At 46.9% G+C, this 20,727-nt stretch overlaps 1 protein-coding gene across 6 annotated transcripts in view; it reads right to left on the bottom strand.

Moving 5' to 3' along the window:
- The window catches only part of TAOK3 (TAO kinase 3), a 122,800-nt gene that overhangs the window by 13,958 nt on the left and 88,115 nt on the right, over positions 1-20,727 (bottom strand). For all 6 annotated transcript variants that reach the window (XM_035099363.2, XM_035099367.2, XM_060269985.1 and 3 more), the window contains 2 exons: positions 10,051-10,287; positions 5,380-5,508 (listed from right to left, as the gene is read on the bottom strand). In XM_035099363.2, the coding sequence (XP_034955254.1) occupies positions 5,380-5,508; positions 10,051-10,287 (366 nt within the window). The remainder of the gene's footprint in view (positions 1-5,379; positions 5,509-10,050; positions 10,288-20,727) is intronic.

Genomic DNA, 20,727 nt, shown 5'->3' with positions numbered 1-20,727 from the left:
AGGGACACAAAAGGTATCACTTTGAAAATTGGGGTTTATGTGGGGTTATTATAATGCGGCAACGTTTCCATCTCAGAAAACGGTTGCACAAACTAGACTTCAACCAGGCTTTGGTGCCAGAGAAACAAAAGGCTTAATCGGCCAGTATAATAGCCAAGGATTTCCTGCACTGGAGCTCTACGTGCCTATTCAAGAGACTTAAGTGTGAAGGAGACATGTGCCAAAAGATGAACTCTGCATGTGGAAGCTTGTAACTGGGAGGTGGCGCATGCAGCGGTTCTAAGCCCTTTTCCTGCCGCTGCCACATGCCCCCAAGGTTGGGTGATCAGCTGCTGAAATTTTTATTATTATTTATTATTTATACCCCGCCCATCTGGCTGGGTTTCCCCCACCACTCTGGGCGGCTTCAAACAAAGATTAAAATACATTACATACATACATAAAATACATTAAAAATATGCCAAAGCCTCTGCGTTTCTGAAGGCAGCCCTGTTTAGGGAAGTTTTAAATGTGTGACATTTTAATGTATTTTAATCTTTGTTCGAAGCCGCCCAGAGTGGCTAGGAAAACCCAGCCGGATGGGCGGGGTAGAAATAATTTATTATTATTATTATTATTATTATTATTATTATTATTATTATTACTCCTTAACAACTCTATCATTTTCTTTAAAATCCCAAAAGGACACGAGAAATGTCTACGTCTTGCCCCAGAAAATTCCTGCCCCATCTTCAGTTTTTCCTTGGCCGCAGACAAGACACAGACACCGCTGAGCTCGCAACTAAACAAAATTATGCCCCAACACCTCGTGGAATGAGGCACCTCAACCGGAAAAGGGGGACATCTCCTTGGTTTGGCAGAAGAAGCTGAGTGCTGTGCAGCTGTTTCCTTCACCTGAACCTACAAAGCCAGCATTTCATTCATGACTATGGCCAACGCTAACTTTGTTAGCTGCCTCTATTCAGGCTCCCTCTATCAGAGATAGGATGCATGGGACCCCCAGAGGAACATTTGATAGACATTGTTTTAGAAACCTTTAGGACATCCCCATAAGGTACTGCAACGTCCATGTTGCAGAAGAGCTCTTGAGCCTGAGAGGCAAAGTGATTTGCCAATAGCCACTCAGTGAATTAATGGCAGAGGTGAACTTTGAACCTTGTCTCGAAAGTTTGAATTGGGAGTGGTGCAGGAGACATGGCAAATGTCACTTCACTATGTATTACAACTTTCAAAGCTGTTTATTTCTGGGGCCCATGGGTCATTGCCAGGGGTCTGGCTCATATGTGTGCATTTCAAGTGGGTGGTGGCGTATCTCAGTTATAATCTATTTTAGGAGTTGTGAATACAGGACTCAGGCATGGTAGCTGCTCCGCATTTAATAATCTGGAGAACAGGAGCTGTTTCTCTTTCTGTGTGTGTTTAAGATCAGTATTAAGTGGGATGTGGAATTAAAAAGTCCATCACTGCTAAGGGTTCCCTGTGACTCTTAATGAAAACTTTCTCTCATGATTTTGATTTCCTCAGCTACAGAACAGTAACTTCATCTAGAGGCTGGATGACTGAAGTAGTTTTGAGCCTGCACAATATATGCATTTTATGACAGGCACCTAAAATAGACTCGTGCAGGGGAACCACAAAGGGGAAAAAAGCAGTGCAGCTTAGGAAGTTAATGCAATTATCCTAAAAGCTCTTTAGCTGCAGGTATTTAGTGAAGCAGGGTTTTTTAAGGAAGTTTTTTTTAATAAAAAAAAGTTTGCAGTGATTTCAGAGCACAGAGTCCCAGTTCTATCTGAAAGATAGTATTTTGTATGGTACACTTGTTTCTAAATACAGTTTGACATATTCACATGTGGCATTTTTAGGTGAGCACTAAAATTAGGTGTGTGTGCAGAATTATTATTATTATTATTAATAATAATAATAATAATAATATTTTTATAGCCCGCCCATCTGGCTGGGTTTCCACAGCCACTCTGGGCGGCTCCCAGCAGAATATTAAACAGAATAAAACTTCAAACAGTAAAAACTTCCCTAAACAGAAGCCCTTAACTACCCCCTTCAGGGAAAATGAGGACTTTATAGTTTGACTGTCAAGGACCAAGGACTCTGTGAAGCTTTGCTCTTCTATCTAGTACAGGCATCCCCAAACTGCAGCCCTCCAGATGTTTTGGCCTACAACTCCCATGATCCCTAGCTAACAGGACCAGTGGTCGAGGAAGATGGGAATTGTAGTCCAAAACATCTGGAGGGCCGAAGTTTGGGGATGCCTGATCTAGTACAACCCTCAGGTATCCCTTTCCACTGTGATAGATAAGTTGCAGTAGGCTGACCTATCTGTGTTGTCCTTTAATAGACCCAAGGATTGCTTTGCAGGTGGCCAAACCCATATGAGGGATGACGTTTTCTATTTCCTACATATAATTTATAACATGCCTATGTTCATAGTCCTAGCATGTACTAACCAGAGTAATTTAAACAACTGGAGGTTCATTACACATTATAACCTATATGCAAAAATTGTACCATTTCCATCATGTAAGTGGTGTTGAGTGTATTGGGAATTGAAGAACTTTAAACCCTGAACAAGGGGCTTTTTTTTGAACCAATGAGTAACTCCCAAAGGTGAGCTGTTTGGGACATTTCTCTCTAAGAGAAACATTTGCAAGGGATCCCAGGGAAGAACAGCATTTAAACCAGGAAATAAATTTAATCCTAACAGGAGCTCCATTTAGGTGTGCACCGTGGTTACTCTTTAGACTGGATGGGAGCTCCTTCCATGGATGTAAATGAACACCAAAAGTTCATTTAAAGGGCAGCATTATGCGGACTTCACTTTAACTGGGCACTCAAGTCAATCCGAATTATATCTAGCAATGCCTCAAGGATATGGGATAATTAAGACACCAGAGGAACTTCCGTACATTCATAAAGCCAAGTGTACCAGATGAGTATTTTGGACAGAGAGCATGCAGTGGCCTCAGGCCACCCACTGCTAAGGTTGGCATTATGAGTGGAAGCCACACTGACACGTCACTGCAGGGTAAGGAGCCTCTTTTGCTAATCAAATCTTGTCCCGCTAAAGACAAGTTTTTCATGGAATGGTAAGCCCCAATCATTGCACAGTGGAAGGTGTAAGCAAACTGGGTTGCGAAGCTCAATAAGGTTCTTCTTTATTTTTTACCTTGCCTCATCTTACTTCCTGTGTTTTCCATCTTTGCCCAGCCTGGTCAGGATTCTTGCTGATGATGTGCAAGCACCCAGAGGCAGCCATCTTAGATTTATCCACCACCGCAACCTCAATACATTTCCCCCCATTTCCATTCCTACTTCTTCCTAGGCAACATAATCCCCACCACCACCACCACGTAAAGCAAGATATTAGGCCTCCTGATTGTACGGATATGCTTGAAAGTTTATGGGCAACACTCAGTGAAGTCTTGGAATTCTTGAAGGAAACAAGACTTCACTGCCCTTTACAGCTCCTAGCACCTCTCAATTAGTAACAGAAGGAGAATAAATCAGGCAAATATAGGAGATGCTCTGAATGTTAGCTTAATTTGCTTAACCCATATAGCAAGTATGGAGAATCACCCCACCCCCCACCCCAGAAGACTGCATTCCCTTGGGTAAAGTCTCTTGGACAGGGTTGTCATTTAGGGTTTTTTTTGTTGGTGTGTGTGTGTTATTGATACTATTTTTGTATCTTTCTTTATTATGATTTTATGCAGAAATTGTTCCATTTGGTTGTGTACCTCTGGATGTTTTATTTATTGCTTATGACTACTTTTGTTGCGTTTCAAATTCTGCATTTTTTGGCATATTGCAAGCCTTTTGGAGCGTAGTTTTAACTGTGGAAAGGTGGAACACAAATAAAATGATTGATGTATGTATGTATGTACAGTGGTGCCTCGCTAGACGAATTTAATTCGTTCCACGGGTCTTTTCTTATAATGAAAAATTCGTCTAGCGAATCCCATAGGAATGCATTGAATTTTTTTAAAAAAAATTTTGCCCATAGGAACGCATTAATTGAATTTCAATGCATTCCTATGGAAAACGTGATTTGCTAGACGAATTTTTCGTAAAATGAATTCGTCTAGCGATGCAACCTCCGCTCGAAAAATCCTTTCGTTAAGCGGAAATTTTGTTAAGCAGGGCATTCGTTAAGCGAGGCACCACTGTATGTATGTGTGAAAGGGGTCATGTAGCACATGCTGTTGGTGGGAAGGGCCAAGGCACACACAAACATTTCATGCACACACACCGTTTGCACTCTCATTTTGCCTGGCTTCCATACTGAGAAAGGGGTTCCCTTTTCTGAACCCACAGTATGAAAGTGGTTTCTTCTTCTATGGGCAGTTTACTTGGCCTCCTTGCTGTGTGCTGAGTAAGGAGTCTCTGAGTGGCACAGCACAGAAATGCAGTGAGTTGCTCACAGAGGAAGCAATGGCTCTCTTCCTCCTTGGGCAACCTGGCAGAGGAACACACTCCTTCTCGCCTGCTGCTGAGCTGTAATCTCCAATCAGGTGTGTGTATCTGTATGCATGTGAAACAGAGCTAACACGGGGGAGGTTTAATCTCCTTGCTTCCCTACAAACTCCCTGTTTTATTCTGGTCCTGCAGAGGAGTCCACACAACAAGGTATAGTGATGGATTCAGCACCATGGAGAACTCCTAATGAGCAACTTGCCTCTGACATGGGTAGGAAGGGAACAAAGCCCTTTTGAGCCTCTGCCTCTTCTTTGTTTCGCCTCATTTTGGAGAACTAGAATTTCTTGAGGGGTGAACTTTCTGTCCTGAAGACTTTTGTTGTTATTGTAGAATTGCCTTAACTATATAGGGCTGTATCCAACTAAGTTTGACACAGAATTGATCCAGTGAAATGAATAGACCTAAACTACTCATAGCCATTAAGTTCAATGGATCTACTCTGCGTAGGATTAGCATTAGATACCATCCATAGTATATTTAAGTGCCACTATCTGTGCTTGAGGTTCACACCTCAAGGGTGCCCAGGAAGACACAGCTGCTCCGCATATAACGAGCTCTCCTTTCTCAATGGACTCACCAAATCCTAGCTTAAGCATATTTCAGAAGTTGTGAAAACCTCTCGCTATCAAGAAGCACTGGTGACTTGGCTTAGGAAGCATGGAGTTATTTAAAACATGTGGCATTTCACTTCTTCTTGTTATTTTATTTAATATACTGCCTAGCCCAAGCAATGAACAATCCATCAGGTTATTTATTGGGGAAGCTCAGTCCAGCCCTGCGTTATTATGAGCAAACTACTGAAATAGCTTCAAAATTCTTTCACGACATTGCTATCCAGTGCATGCTTCTTACTGGCCCAGAATAAAACGCCAGAAAAGTTTTGCTTGCCTCTTTTATCTTTTCCTTGCAAATCTTGTATTGCTTCTTCTGACTTTCTAAGAAATTGGTCAGATCTCTCTTCTGCTGAGTCATAATCTGCTGCTGGAATTTCTTCTCATCTGCTGCTGCTGACTTTGCCTGGATGGAAAGGAAGGAAGGAAGGAAGGAAGGAAGGAAGGAAGGAAGGAAGGAAGGAAGGAAGGAAGAGAAGGCACTGTTAACATCTTAGGCAAGTTTTTAGCTGTGTTGTCCTTTTTCTCCCATATCCTTTGCACTGCTATACAGTGGAACCTCGGTTTATGAACACCTTGGGTTACGAATTTTCAGATTACGAACAATTGTAACCCGGAAGTAAGTAACCCAAGGTTTCCGAGGCCTGTGGAGGCCTCTGCGAAGGCATCGGAGCGTCCACGACTGGGCCGCAGCCACGGAAGTGCTCTGATGCCTTCATGGAGGCCGGGGGAAGGGGGACATCGCTGCCTCTCCTTACGGTGAGTGAGGTGAGGGGTGCTCGGGTGGCGACGGGAGCAAGCAGCGGTGCCGGCGACGGCAATGCAGTGCGGGCAGAGTGAGGGGTGGGCGCCGTGATGCAGCCCAGTCCAGGCCGGCTCCTCCAGGCCCATCCTCTTTCTCTCTCTGGGCCTCCGCGAAGACATCAGAGCGCCTCCGCAGAGGCATCGGAGCGTCCGCGACTGGGACGTAGCCACGGAAGCGCTCTGATGCCTTCGCGGAGGACGGGTCTTTGCTCTGGGCCTCCACAAAGGCATCGGAGCGCTTCCGTGGCTGCGGCCCAGTGGCGGACACTCCGATGCCTTCGCGAAGGCCCGGCCTCCGCGGAGGCATCGGAGCGTCCTCAACTGGGATGCAGCCACGGAAGCGCTCCGATGTCTTCGCGAAGGCCCAGAGAAAGAAAGAGGATGGGCCTGGAGGAGCCGGCCCGGACTGGGCTGCATCGCGGCGCCCGCCCCTCACTCTGCCCGTGCTGCGTTGTCGTTGCCGCCACCGCTTGCTCCCGCCGCCACCCGAGCACCCCTCGCCTCACTCACCGTAAGGAGAGGCAGTGGCGTCCCCCTTCCTAGCCATGGTTGCCCACCGTCTCCAAAACTGCCCCACAGGATGCCCAGCAGGTAGCTTCCCAGCCCCAAAGTTAGGTAAGGAAAATAAATGTTAATTTTTTTTATCTACAATACTGTCTTAATTATTTTATAGTGCAGTACATTGATTATTGCCTTCATTTTATGTATCAATGGTCTTGGTAGACAGTAAAAACCGAGTTAAATTGCTGCTTTAGGGGGTGTTTTTCATCGTCTGGAACGGATTAATCCACTTTCAATTACTTTCAATGGGAAAGTTCGCTTCAGTTTAAGTATGCTTCAGTTTATGAACAGACTTCCGGAACCAATTGTGGTTGTAAACCGAGGTACCACTGTATAGTAATTGAAATATTCAGGACAGATTAAAATAAAGTCTGCATGCATCACATAGCTAATCTCTGGTACGGTTGCCATATTAGAAAAAGTGAAAATCCAGGCACAAAAGTTGTTGAGCTTTTTTGGCCGAGTTGTTGAGCTTTTTCTGCAAATTCTCCAAAACAATTGAGCCATTTTTAAGGGAAAAATAAACACTTTTGACATGGGTTGCCATACACCCGAGTTTTCCCAGACATTTTTGCCAATTTGATTGATTTTTGCCAATTTGATTGATTTTTGCTTTTATAGGCCAGCTTTCTGCCAAGGCACACAAGGCAGTTTACAATTTTAGAATACTAATACAAATAAATGCTATAAAATGTAGAAGCGAAACGGGTCCCTGCCTCTTAGCCTAACCTAACTCAGAGGTTTGTGGTGAGGATAAAATGGGGAGGAGGGAAACCTTTGTAAACCCTTGAACTCCTGAATGAAAGGTAGGGTATAAATGTGATAAACAGATAAACAGTTATGTCCATTAATTTCAATGGGTTTATTCTGAGTTGGACTAGCATTGGATACAACCCTATGCCTTTGCAGCCTGATGTACAACTGTGTCTTGGGGTGTTCAAAAATTGCCATCATGTTCCCCCGCTCAGCTTTCTCCATATATTGTTCCTTTAACCTTCCCCCATAGGTCTTGTTTCCCATATGGCTGATTATGTTCACTGTACTCCTCTTAAATTGTTCTAATTTGGCTATATCCTTCTTAATATGTGGCACCCAGAACTAGACACAATACTCCACATGAGATCCGAGTGTAGAATAAAGCAGAACTAATGCTTATCGTGATTTGGTTCTATTAAGGCAAACTAAAATCATATTTGCCTTTTTGGAAGCCACATCCCAGAGCTGATCCATGTTCAGCTTGCTATAGACAGCAATCCTGAGGTCCTTTTCACACATATTACTTGCCAAGCCTGGCATCCTCTATTCTACACTGCTTCTTCTTCTGCTGCTATTATTATTATTATTACTAGTGGTTTTCAGCCCGTTCAATAACGGGCGCTAGAATCCTGGGGTTCGGAGAAGCGCTTGCGCAGCGCTTCTCCGAACCCTGGGACCTGTCCTTGCTGTCGGCGGCAGGGGGACAGGAACGGAGGAGGAGAAAGCGCTGCTTTTTCCTTCTCCGTTCCTCTCCCGCAGCCGCCGACAGGAAGCAGATATCCCAGGGTTCGGAGAAGCGCTTGCGCAGCGCTTCTCCGAACCCTGGGACCCGTCCTTGCTGTCGGCGGCAGGGGGACAGGAACGGAGGAGGAGAAAGCGCTGCTTTCTCCTTCTCCGTTCCTCTCCCGCAGCCGCCGACAGGAAGCAGACATCCCAGGGTTCGGAGAAGCGCTTGCGCAGCGCTTCTCCGAACCCTGGGACCCGTCCTTGCTGTCGGCGGCAGGGGGACAGGAACGGAGGAGGAGAAAGCGCTGCTTTCTCCTTCTCTGTTCCTCTCCCGCAGCCGCCGACAGGAAGCAGACATCCCAGGGTTCGGAGAAGCGCTTGCGCAGCGCTTCTCCGAACCCTGGGACCCGTCCTTGCTGTCGGCGGCAGGGGGACAGGAACGGAGGAGGAGAAAGCGCTGCTTTCTCCTTCTCCGTTCCTCTCCCGCAGCCGCCGACAGGAAGCAGACATCCCAGGGTTCGGAGAAGCGCTTGCGCAGCGCTTCTCCGAACCCTGGGACCTGTCATTGCTGTCGGCGGCAGGGGGACAGGAACGGAGGAGGAGAAAGCGCTGCTTTCTCCTTCTCCGTTCCTCTCCCGCAGCCGCCGACAGGAAGCAGACATCCCAGGGTTCGGAGAAGCGCTTGCGCAGCGCTTCTCCGAACCCTGGGACCCGTCCTTGCTGTCGGCGGCAGGGGGACAGGAACGGAGGAGGAGAAAGCGGCGCTTTCTCCTCCTTCCTTCCTCTCCCCCAGCCGCCGACAGGAAGGACGCGCGCACTCTCCCCCCCCGCCTCCTCCAACCGCCGCTCCTCACGGCCAGGGAGGGTTGTGAGGAGGCCTTCGCCGGCCTCCACCCCGGCGGGAGCGGCGGTTGGAGGAGGCAGAGTGGGGGGAGAGTGCGCGCGCGCAGTCTCTGCTGTCCAATCCCTGTATCCCTGGGGCACATGCGCAGTGACCCAGGGACACACGGGACATCTGGACGCAGGGACAACATGGACATTATTATATAGGATTATTATTATTATTATTATTATTTTCTGAAATGTAGAACTTTGCATTTGTTTCTGTTGAATTCTGTCCCTATCTTTAAATTTTAACCCTCTTCTATTATTTTGAATATTATTTCTGTCTTCTAAGGTTTTGGCTAGCCCTCCCGGTTCTGAATCATCTGCAGATGTGATAAGGGTTCATTTCAAATGCTGGGAAAATCAGGCCCAGGACAGAGCCTAGTGGCAGCCCACTTGAAACTTCCCTCTGAGGTGGAAGAATTCTGGACCATGCCATTTCAGTATGGAAATATGCATGAGTGTGATATTTTTTAATGTCCTGATGTAGAAAAAACACATTGAAAAGCACATTGCTGACTTAACACAGCCAAATCTGCCTAATATGCTTGCTTGCTGTACCCAGAGAGCCTCCTACACTAGGGATTATGCAAACACAGTGGCGGAGCTTCATGTTCCAGCACTGGGGGGGGGGGGCGGAGAGCAGGGGGGGCAGGGCTGACGCGTGTCTGGGGGGGGGTGACGCACATCCTGGGGGCGGGGCACGCCGCCTGCAGGGGCGGGGCACCCATTGCAGGTGGGCGGGGAGTAACCACGATGGCACCCTACTGGGATCGTGCTGCCAGGGGCGGTGCGCTCCCCCCGCACTCCCCTTCCTTCGCCAGTGTGCAAACATATGACACCACCTCTACTCAATCTAAAGTGGTGCAGACTACAATTCTACGTTTATGGAACGCTTTCCCCCGTGGGAGGACTGCCTGGTGCCAACTTTGCCTGCCACTGAAAAAGATGACATTTGGGGAGCACCAATGATTGGGTGTTTTTATTCTGACTGGTTTTTTTTAATGTGTTTGCGTAGTTTCTGCTGTGTCACTATATTTCGCACTTGTAGATCATTTTATGACTGACTGTTGTAAGAAGAACTTAATAAATCCAATAAATCCACTGCCATCACATCCTGCAAGATTATCACTGACATTATATATCTGCACCCAGTCTTCTGCACCCTCCAAAAAACAAACAAAACCCCACACGTTTTTAGAATGCCCTGACTCACCTCCTTTTCTATGACGGCCACTTGCTTCTTGGCCAGTTTCTCCAGCTCAATGGACGAGTTGTTGGCATGAGTTTCCACCTCTTTCTGCAGCTTGAGGCGGTGCTCGTCCATTTCAGCCTTCAGCTTGTTCTCCAGGGCGATCAGCTGCTTCTGGTGCTGGCGCCGCATCCGCTTATAACCTGACATCTGTTCCCGCAACTCGTTCTCCTGCTCATGCTCATGGATCTGCCTTGTAACCTAAGGCCACCAAAGGAGACAAAAATGGACACACATCTATTATCTTCGGCTTGACAGGGGAGGTAGCCCAGAAGTGCTCTAAAACACTGACGACACCCCATGCTTGCAAGACCATATCAGATATTCCAGACGATTCAAGTAGCCCAGAAGCAAAGCAGATAGCGATTTATTCAGAGAGGTGGCTGCAAATGGAAAGACTTTTTACAATGTTGTAGAACCACAGAATCATAGAGTTGGAAGGGACCACAGGGTCATCTGGTCCAACCCCCAGAAAAGCAAGAACCACAGCTAAAGAATCATTGACAGATGGCTATCCAACCTCTATTTGAAAGCCTCCATTGAAGGAGAGTCCACCACATGTTGTATAAACCCAACCAAGGTGAAAAGGATTGGGCCTTGAAGCCTCTGTTACTGGTAAGCAACTAGCTTTGTCAGAGAGCTGTTTTGACAAGGGAGTTGGTTGGGCCAAAACAATCACACACACATTTTCCAAACGGCTTGTTGCCAAATTCCATTGTTGCAGATGTTGCTCATCCGCACCCATCTTTTGCCTCTTTAGTTGACAATTGGGGAAGCAGGTGCAACCATGACAGGTCAAGGACATGACCCAGGAACCTCCCTCTATACAATTTGAAATATGTTATCTTCAATATGATTTCAGGAGAGATAGAACCACTGTGAGCTACCAGGAGATGCCAACAAGTCTCCATTGGCAGCCCAGAATGATGTCAAGACGGATGACATTTCAGACCAAACTCAAGACCCAGGTGCATTCAGCTCCACACACAGACGTTTGAAAATCCAAGAGCTCCTGCCCTGATCTCAAAATGTCTGCTCTTCCACCATTACTTGACTAATGATGAAAATATTCTTCCTCCACTCCTGGGCTAGGGCTGAGTATGACTTTCCCAGGACCTGTTTGAGAGGGGAACCTTACAAAGAGAAGAAACAAAACCTTCCTAAATTTCTGATGGGCTAAAACTGACAGTCGTACCATCGGCCAAAATGTTTCACACTCATATCTTAGGTCAGAACAATCAGAGGACTTCAGGTCACTGCTATTTACACTCTGGCATGTGCAATGCCTCTTCCTTGCTACTTTTAGTCCTCTATCTTCTCCAGTGCCCAGTTTCCATGAGATTTGTGGAACTCTGGTTTTCATTGGCCTGTGGGCTTTTTCTACAGTGGACAATTTACATTGCTATCCTACTCAGAATCGCATCCCACTTTTCTTCAGTGCTTCTGCTGTGTAAGTGTGCATTGTCCTTGTCTTGACAGGGAAAGCAAATGGAAGACTTGGGCACCCTTATCTGCAAGACTAGGGATAGCTCCCAAGTAGAACACTTGTAGCAACAACCTCTAAAGTGGATCTAGCCTGAACTCTGTTTCATTGTGCAGGTCCTTAAGCCACACACCCTTAATGAAGAGTGGATCTCTTAAGGTGGTAGGGATTTGGCCTGGAGTCTAGCACTTGTTCAGCATTTTTGCCTCCTCTACAGTGAGTGAGAAGAGAGGACCTTGAATAACTGGTGACACATCTTCTCAACAGCTGTCTTTGCAAGTGTTCTGGACCTTTGGTATCTTAAGTCCTTATGAAATGGAAGAAGATTTGGGGTCATTCTACTCTGCATTATGTCCTCTGCTCAGCACTAGATGGGGTTTCAGGTCCTAAGGGTTGCTTTGATCACTCCAATCCTACATTTTCTAGGTCAGCATTGGTTGCTAGCCAGGCTCATGGATACAACACCTTCCTCAAGGTCACTAGTTGGGGTTACAGCAGCCATAATGTTAGGAAACTGCGTGGCAGGAATGAGCAGGAGGTAGATCAGGATTTACTGATGATTTGCAACAGCAACCAACAAAAAGCACCCCCACCCCCTTTATCCTGCTGAAATGAAGGAAACTGCAGAAAACCAAGAAAGGACTGAGCTCAGCTCTGGCACCAAAGACAAACTTGTGGGCTGAACATACTTCTAGCAGGACCGACCTTGGTTCATGTGCAGGATATGGTTGGTTTCTGTGAAACTGTGAATTACACCTCTCAGATTTCTGTTTACATGATCACTTCTTTTGGGGGGAATGAAATGAAACGTGCCCAAAACCTTGTAGGAGCCAGAGGTTACTGGCTTTTCCAACACACCTGCTGAATGTGTAAACAACTCAAGAGGCTGAAGAAAGCTGGAGGGTTTGACTACGGCTTCTTCTGAACCATGTCTGTACCGCTATCCAACCAGGTATGCCAACTCTGTTCCCCCAGAGAGAGAATTTTAAAAGAGTGGCCTACTATGAGCCAATTTCAATTTAGTTAGGGGTGCACTCAATAGCTTCTTTAACTTTGCAGGTATAACTCAGCCCACCGAAAGCAGGCATATCAATTTAATGTAAAGTGGATAAAAAATTAAAATCTGCAGAGAAGGGATGGAGGCAAGAGCAAGGGTAGGAACTGAAGTATACCCAACAGATTTGGCCATCATACATCTGAGAGGGGTCATGAAAAAGTGATCAGAGGGAGGAAAAGGAAGAGAGTTAAAATGCTTTTGGTCTTCCTATGGAGATGTTGCTCCCCACAAATAAAAGGCACCAATCCTTCAGGAAGTTGGGAGTGGAAGTTCCTCCCTCCCCTATATTTCAGACTACATATGATTATTTCCAGGGAGCAGCTATATCCTTGGCCAAATCCCTGGATCTGTCATTGCTATAGTTACAGTAAGTGTTTTCAAAATACACATTTCACCCTTCAATATACTCCTGAATAACAGGGCACCTGGAAGCATACCATGAGTCCTGCAACCCCCTGCCCACACACTTAGTGAAATCCAAAATGGTGTCTAAACCCCCAAAGCCACAACAGTTTCCTTATTTGGAATATTTGCATCACGCTCTTCCAGTCCGAAGGATGCCCAGAGTGGCTAACAAAACAATTTAGCTCAACATTAGAACAATAAAAATGAACAAAACAATATGGTCATTTAAACAGTAGAGCAGCTAAAATGTTGTGGCTTTAAAGAGAATTAAAACTGCAAGTTGTAAGTCTAAAGAGATGCTTAAAATGGCCCGGGCACATGCAAAGGACTCCAGCTGCTGCAGAAAAGACCTCAGCACTCAATAAGTCTCCTTGGAAATAGGATTCACACACCCTTTTGTTAATCCTCATGGCTGGTGGAACCTGGAGGTGGTTCTGTCTGGATGATCCTAATGCGGGGGGCGGCAGGCTCATGAGGCCCTTATTTTCCGGCATACACCCACCCCAGAGCCCAGCCTTCTTTAACCTTGGGTCCTCTGACGTTGTTGGGTACCAATGGTCAGGGATGATGGCATTTTTGGACAAACTAACACCCAAGGAGTCAAGGTTGCAGAAGGCTGCTATGGCCCAATACTGAGAAGCACTGGAAGAGGCTAAGGAAACAATCTAGGGAGCCATGCAGAGTAAGTCCCTATAACTGCTAATGTTCAGTCTGCAAAACAGGCTCATTTCAAGCTCACCCACCTATTTATTCGCTTCATACTAAAAAAAAAAAAAGCTTATGGACACCTGTGCACATTCTTTGCCCTTTAAATACACAGGAAGTCTTTCTTCCTCCAGCTCTAAACTCTTATCTCACCAACTGCCTAATAGCCAAGATAAACAAGTCCTTTTTGAAGGCTGTGACATGGGGGGTGGGTGTGGGGTGGGTTTCAAACTGTTTTGCAGTTCAGCTGGTACTGAAATGACTATGGCTTGAAGACCTGGCCAGATACTACTATTGATACTACTGCATTTATTTTGTATTACTTTTATAATGGATTCTCAATTTATTGATAGTCACTCTCTCTTTTTTTAAACCAATTAAATTTAAGTAAATGTGCACTGTTACTAACTTGCACTTTGTAGGAGAGTGAAAAAGTGTGAGATAACTTTTAGAGTGATATCAACAGTTACCACCCTTTTTTAAAAGGAAAGGGCACTTCAATCATTTTTAATTTCTCATCCTTGGCTGTAGTAAGAAGTGTGCATTACTAAAAATAAACATGTGTTCTGAACTCTCAGCACCAGCAACTAAAATTTCCTCTCACCAATTCATTAAATGAAGCCTAAATGTATTAATCTACCCATTCAAAGTTTGCAGGTATATTTTTAACATAAGTTTTCCTAATACTGCATGTGGCACTGACAATATTCCTTGTGGATATTCTCTAGAAGCCATTCATGTTCCCATTTTTACCCCTGGAAAATTGAGGCTGAGAGACAGTGATAAGATGCAAGGCACTCAGTGTGTGCTCCACTGCTGCTACCTGCAGCCAGCTGATGTCTTGTCTTCTGTGCCCCTAGCAACCTGGTAGATTGAACTTCAGCTATTTAGGCTGCAGTGCCAGCGAGACTGCGTACTGTCCAAGTGTCAATTCTGGCCAGTCAGGTCCTGTGAAGTGTTGGCTCCCTTGGTCTGAGCAGTTCAGCTCTAATGGGATGACACTGCCAAAGCTATTGCTTCCTGTCCATGACTAATACCTTGGATGACTCCGATACTTGTGTAGGGCTCATTAACTTGACCCCTGCCTGTTTTGTACAACATGCCTGACTTTGACCCAGTCAAGACTGGATATTTCTGCCATAGGTCCTGGGACTCAGGTGCCTGGGGCTTGACCCAAGCCAAGAACTAATTGCCATGTGCCCAAGGCTACTCGGTGAGTCCATACCAGAGATTTTCCAGATCCAAGCATAACACACTCTGCTGGAGCATAACATGCATGGCAGGTTAAAAGCGTAGGCTATGCCTACGTAACATGGCAGGAAGGTTAAAAATGTAGTAAGTTGTGGTGTGGTCTCAGAATGGCAGCAGCCTGAGGACTGTTTCACCCCAGGATGGACTGATCAAACCTACACTTTTATTAGTTTATTAGTGCCTTGCAAACTGGTCTTCCCACAGTGACAGTGAGTCCAGGGAGTACATTCTAATTTATGACAGTCATGATCCTCTGGGAAATTTGTGTACAACACCACTGGAATGGAGAGAAATGCTCTTGTGAAGAAATGGAGCTACCTTAAAAGTCACATAGGGCTTCACTTCCTTTTTTAAAAAAATATTACTTCGTTTGCACTTTTTCCAGGTCCTTTTCTAAGACTTCCAAAATCCACCCTTGGAATATTTTCTAAAAGATTTTGTAATCTTACATCTCCAGCCCCTAAAGCATTTCCAGCCCATGGGTCTGCAGGCCTCCCTGTTTTAGGCGAGCCACGCCCACCTGCGCTATAATTGATGTCATATATCAGGCACCCCCAAACTGCAGCCCTCCAGATGTTTTGGCCTACAACTCCCACGATCCCTAGCTAACAGGACCAGTGGTCGGGGAAGATGGGAATTGTAGTCCAAAACATCTGGAGGGCCGAAGTTTGGGGATGCCTGTCATATATGATGCTGGGTGTGAGGCAGGTAAAGGCAGGGTGTGGCTGGGTCTTTGCAAGCACGGCAAACTGGCAGTGGCCGCAAAGCCCTGTTGTGAGCTGCTCCCTGAGTGCCTGACAGCTAGCTGGTAGGCTGGCACTGGAGAACCAATCTGCACAGGACTTTTGCCAGCCCTACACAGTGCCAAGCACAGAGCTCACAAAATGATTTTGCACGGTGCTTCCCAAGCATTGCCCTCGGACCTTTTCACAGGCCACGCCCCCTGGTTCTGCTTTGCACCTCCCTTAAACACATTTGGGCTGGCTGGAATGTGTCTTTCAACTCTGATCATGTCTCTTGCTTGCCTGGATGGAGGAAATAAGAAGGGTGTGGAAGTGTGCCTAGAAACTATCCTACTGGACAAAGGGGAAATTCACAGTTGTTGCTCTGGCCACTCTTGCCTCTGGCCCTGCATGCCACTGATCTGTGGTCCCCCAAGAAGGTTGCCAGGAATGGAACATGGCCCTGGAGATGAAAAAGGTACCCAACCCCTGTGCTAGACAGCATAGGATCCCCATATACTGTACTGGTTCCATCCACCGGGCTGGTAGCAAGCTCTTCACAACAGAAAAGGTTAATAAAGGCTTCCTGCTTAAGATGAAGCATTTCCTAGGCAACGATCATTTTCATCCTGCCCTAGCCACAAGTGGCATGTACACCTGAGAGTGGCCCACTCTGGCAGGCCACAGAAAGGGTTGATCTGAAGCTGCAGGACCTTGGATAGCTCCGAGCCCACAATCTGCTCAGGGAGCATATCCCTACCCAGGCATTCGCTTATGGATGTGTGAAGGGTGTGTAGAGGCAGCCTCACCCTCTCATGGATGGCACACATGCCACCAGGCAATATGTGGGTTCAATCTGAAGAGAGATGCTTCAATGTGTGTGGGATTTCCTCCACTGCAACCCAGATTGGCTAGGGTTCCTGTGCCTGTGGAGGAAATCCCATGTTTATGGAAATGGCTCCGTTCAGATTACAGTGGTGCTTCGCTAGACGAATTTAATTCATTCCACGGGTCTTTTCTTATAACGAAAAATTCGTCTAGCGAATCCCATAGGAATGCATTGAATTTTTTTTTGATTTTTTTTTGCCCATAGGAACGCATTAATTGAATTTCAATGCATTCCTATGGGAAACCATGATTCGCTAGACGAATTTTTCATAAAACGAATTCGTCTAGCGAGGCAACCTCCGCTCGAAAAATCCTTTCGTTAAGCGGAAATTTCGTTAAGCAGGGCATTCGTTAAGCGAGGCACCACTGTAATCTGGCCACAAGCAGGCTGGAGGACAATGCTACTGCTCTTGTTTTGCATCAAGGAGGCAAGGCTGGCTCTGGAGTTCCTGCTGGCTCCTTCCCACATTTGTAAATAAATGCCTAAATAGGACTGTATCTCAACTGAGGCCTTTTATTTGGGCCAGGCTACCACCTCTAAGCTCTCTGGTCTGGAGCACCCCATTGCCACTCAGTGAGCTTCTCCCTTGTCCTTTATCTGATGTACTGAGCAGGTCCTGGGGAGCGTGAGGTCCCTGGTGTAAGGGGACCAGCTCCTCAAAGCAAGCTGGCTCGGGGGATGTTGTCTGGGAGTCCCGGTTTGAGGGATCTGGTTGAAGGGGCTCTAATGTGGTGATGGACTCTGGGTCTAGGTTCAAGCCCCTTGACAGCTTGGGCTACTTCCCTTCCAGCCAGTTTATCCTCCTCCTGTGCCTGAGTCCTGGCTATCATTCACAACCAAGGTCATGACCACGTCTCCTTGTCCTTGCTTATTCTCTGGCTTGAAACTCTCGTTCAACCCCTAAACACCTTCTGGACAACTGGACCTTAGACCAGAGGTAGCCAATATGGCACCCTCCAGTTGCTGCAGCTGATGGGAGCTGGAGTCCAACATCAGAAGAGCAGGACCTGCCTTAAAGAAAAGCACAAATTTAAACTGGACCCACCAAGACTCTCCTAGACACAACGCTTCAGCCACTATTAATCAGGACTCTTAAGTTTTGTGTGCTTAGTTCCTTCAAGCCTGTCCTCAAAGGATGTGCATTCCAGAGCCTTTATCATCATCAGTGCCCCTCTCCAAATCTGTTACCCATTTGTATACCCTCCTTAAACTGAACGCATTACTCCAGATGAGGTGTATGCGGTGCTGAGTAAGGTCTTGTTATTACTTTCCAAGTCTGGAGGGAAAAATGCTCCTATTAACATAACCTAAAATAGCACTGGTCTTCTGTGCCACTGCATCACACCAGCAATGCATATTCAAGGTTTTTTTTATTAAAAAAACAAACCCTATAAACTCTCTCAAGTCTTTGCTGGGTTTACTGCTGGCTAGCCATCTTTATCAACTGATGACTGGGAAAGTCCCTAGGCGCCACAGCACACCCAAATGACATCAATGTACATGCTAAGGGAACCTGCAGCCTCTGTGCACCTCACCCCCACCCAGAATGGATCAGATTTGCACTTATTGGAGGGTGAGCAGCATTGGCAGTAAAGGTCCAACATGCACCAGGAGGGAAACATGATACGCAATGGCCTCAGATGCTCCCACACACTGATGATGCATCGAAGCCATCTGGCATAACAGGGAGTTGTAGTTTGCATGATGTGTTGCCACTCCGGGTGCATCACTCACACACAGACACATCCAAGGGCCCCTGAGGCCATGTTTTTGGCACACACAAGGCCTCCCTCATTGTGCTATGTATGCTGGATGAGGGAGGGGTCAAAAGGGATCTGTGGGAGTACCTGAGGCCTCAGCACATCATGTGCGCTTCCTGGTGCACACTGGGCCCCACCCACTGCTATTCCAGCCTCCAGCAAGCAGTACAGCACAGGGGGAAGAGGCACACCTGACTCATGCTGGGAGGGGTGCGCAGAGGTCTTGAGACTAATTCATGAGCTCAGTGCCATCATGGGGCATGCAGTGGGGCCTGCTGGCCTTACCACTCTTCAATTAGCCCAGGAAATCAGTGGATTAATTTTGAGACATCCTTTTAATTAATCCAGCATTTTTAGATTAATTAAAGGATGGGAGTCGGGCAAGTCTCCCCGTTGCTAATTTCATCTCAGATCCCAACAGTGTTTACTGACTCTCTGGGTAGCAAGGCTGCTCAGCAACATTCACAGAGAAAAGTCAAAGAAGGCAGCCCTGGGTATGGAGATAAGTCGAGGGGAGATGATCCCATGGTCCATCAGTTCTCTGGTGCCTCTGCTCACCAGCAGAGGAACTGGAGGAGCAAGGAGAGGGCAGTTTCCTCAGCAGAGGATCCTTACCTGGGATCTGTGCCTTTCCAGGAAACAAAAGATAGTACTTGCTTAAAGGCACTAAATCAAGCTGCTCTCAAATTGTGGAGCAGAACCCCATTGAGAAGCTGTGAGAGATCTGCAAGGATTGTGGAGGGTGGGGCGAGCATGAAAACGATGGAACTCTAGAATGACAGCTGAAAACCAAGCAGCTGCCAAGCCCATCAGCATCACCCCAAGGAGCACAGAGGCGCCTCATGCCAAGACAGATGACTGGTCCATCTAGCTCAGTGTTTTCTGCTCGCACTGGGGCAGAGGGTTTGGGGCAGAGGATCGTTCCCAGCCCAATGGAACATGTGAAGCTGCGATCAATGGGATAAAGATTTTTGACAGGGCTAAGAGTACAAGTGGGTCTTTGTATGGGAATGAATGAAAAAGCAATGAATGAATGTTTCATTCCTTACATAGGAACACTGAAAGCGGCCTTATTCTAAGTCAGATTGGTGGTCCATGTGTGTTAGTATTGCCTACCCTGACTGAAACCCTGGACAGTTGCTGCTGGATGGGGGACATTCTCAGCCCTACCTGCTGGGGATTGAACCTGGGACCTTCTGCATGCAAGGCAGGTGCTCAACCACTAAGCCTATTCACCTTCCTGGGTAAAGTGGGTCCTCCAAATTTCACCTGCCTGAACCTCCAAACAAGTAGAGGGTCTTGTCAACAGTCTCCCCTGCTGCTAGGCAGTCTCCTGCCTCCCACCTCCCTTTCCAGTCCCACACAAGGAGCCTCCAATGGGGCTCTCTCTCCCTCACTGCAAGCCCTATTCGTTGCTAGTCAACCTCTCCACCAAAGCCCCAGGCAGAGCAACTAAGCACCAGGAAACCCATGACCTTTCCCACACAGGGGACTTGCACAAGAGGCTACCTCAAGGGATTTTAATGGCCAGAACTATTGGGAGCATTAAGTCTCTTTTGCCACTCCCTGCTGAGTTCAACTGCAGAGTGAGCAGGACAGACATTGGGCAGTTGGTAAGAGCTGATCTTTTATCCAGAGGACCTCCCTTTGCACCTGACTTTGCCCTGGTACGTAGATAGTTATGCACAGCAGCGGGACACACCCATGATGATGTTTCCATGCTTCCTGCCAGGACACACTAGGTAGAACTAGTTGAGGGGGCAAGGACAGAAAGTGGGGCAAATTTAGAAGAAAGGCCCAAGCTGAAAATGGCTGAGAAACCTCTCCTTACTGAGGTGGCGGGCACACCCAAAGCATGCTGAGTTTTGCAAGACCACGTGGTTAATTATAGTGCCTACTAAAATTTGCCTAGAACTCCGGTCAGGATCACCAAGCTATTACACCTACCCCACATGACCTTTCTTCCAGTCTCCAATCACAGGATTACTTTTACAGCAATATTACCTATCCGTCAGTCACTTCGCACCCTGGGTTTCCTTAGGATTCAGTGTTACATGGCAGCTGATGGTGAAGAGGTCTAGCGTAGTGGTTAAGAGACTGAGCTGAGGTCACACCCACACTGGACATTTAAAGCGCTTTCATATCACTTTAAGCATCATGGAGAATCCTGGAAACTGTAGTTTGGTAAGAGTGCTGGGAACAGTAGCCCTGCGAGGTCAGCACCCTTAACAAACTACAGTTCCCGGGATTCTTTAAGGAAAGCCACAGTAAGTGTGTGACCTGAATCAGGAAGCCCTTCTTCTGCATCTCAGCTCTGCCAGGTGGGCTCCGGGCAAGGAATTCTCTCTGCTTCAGCTCCCCACCTACAA

This window comes from Zootoca vivipara, chromosome 17 (genome assembly GCF_963506605.1).
Source record: "Zootoca vivipara chromosome 17, rZooViv1.1, whole genome shotgun sequence".
Classification (NCBI taxonomy): Eukaryota; Metazoa; Chordata; class Lepidosauria; order Squamata; family Lacertidae; genus Zootoca; species Zootoca vivipara.
Note: the sequence above shows the minus strand (reverse complement) of the source record. Positions and strands in the feature narration are given on the sequence as shown.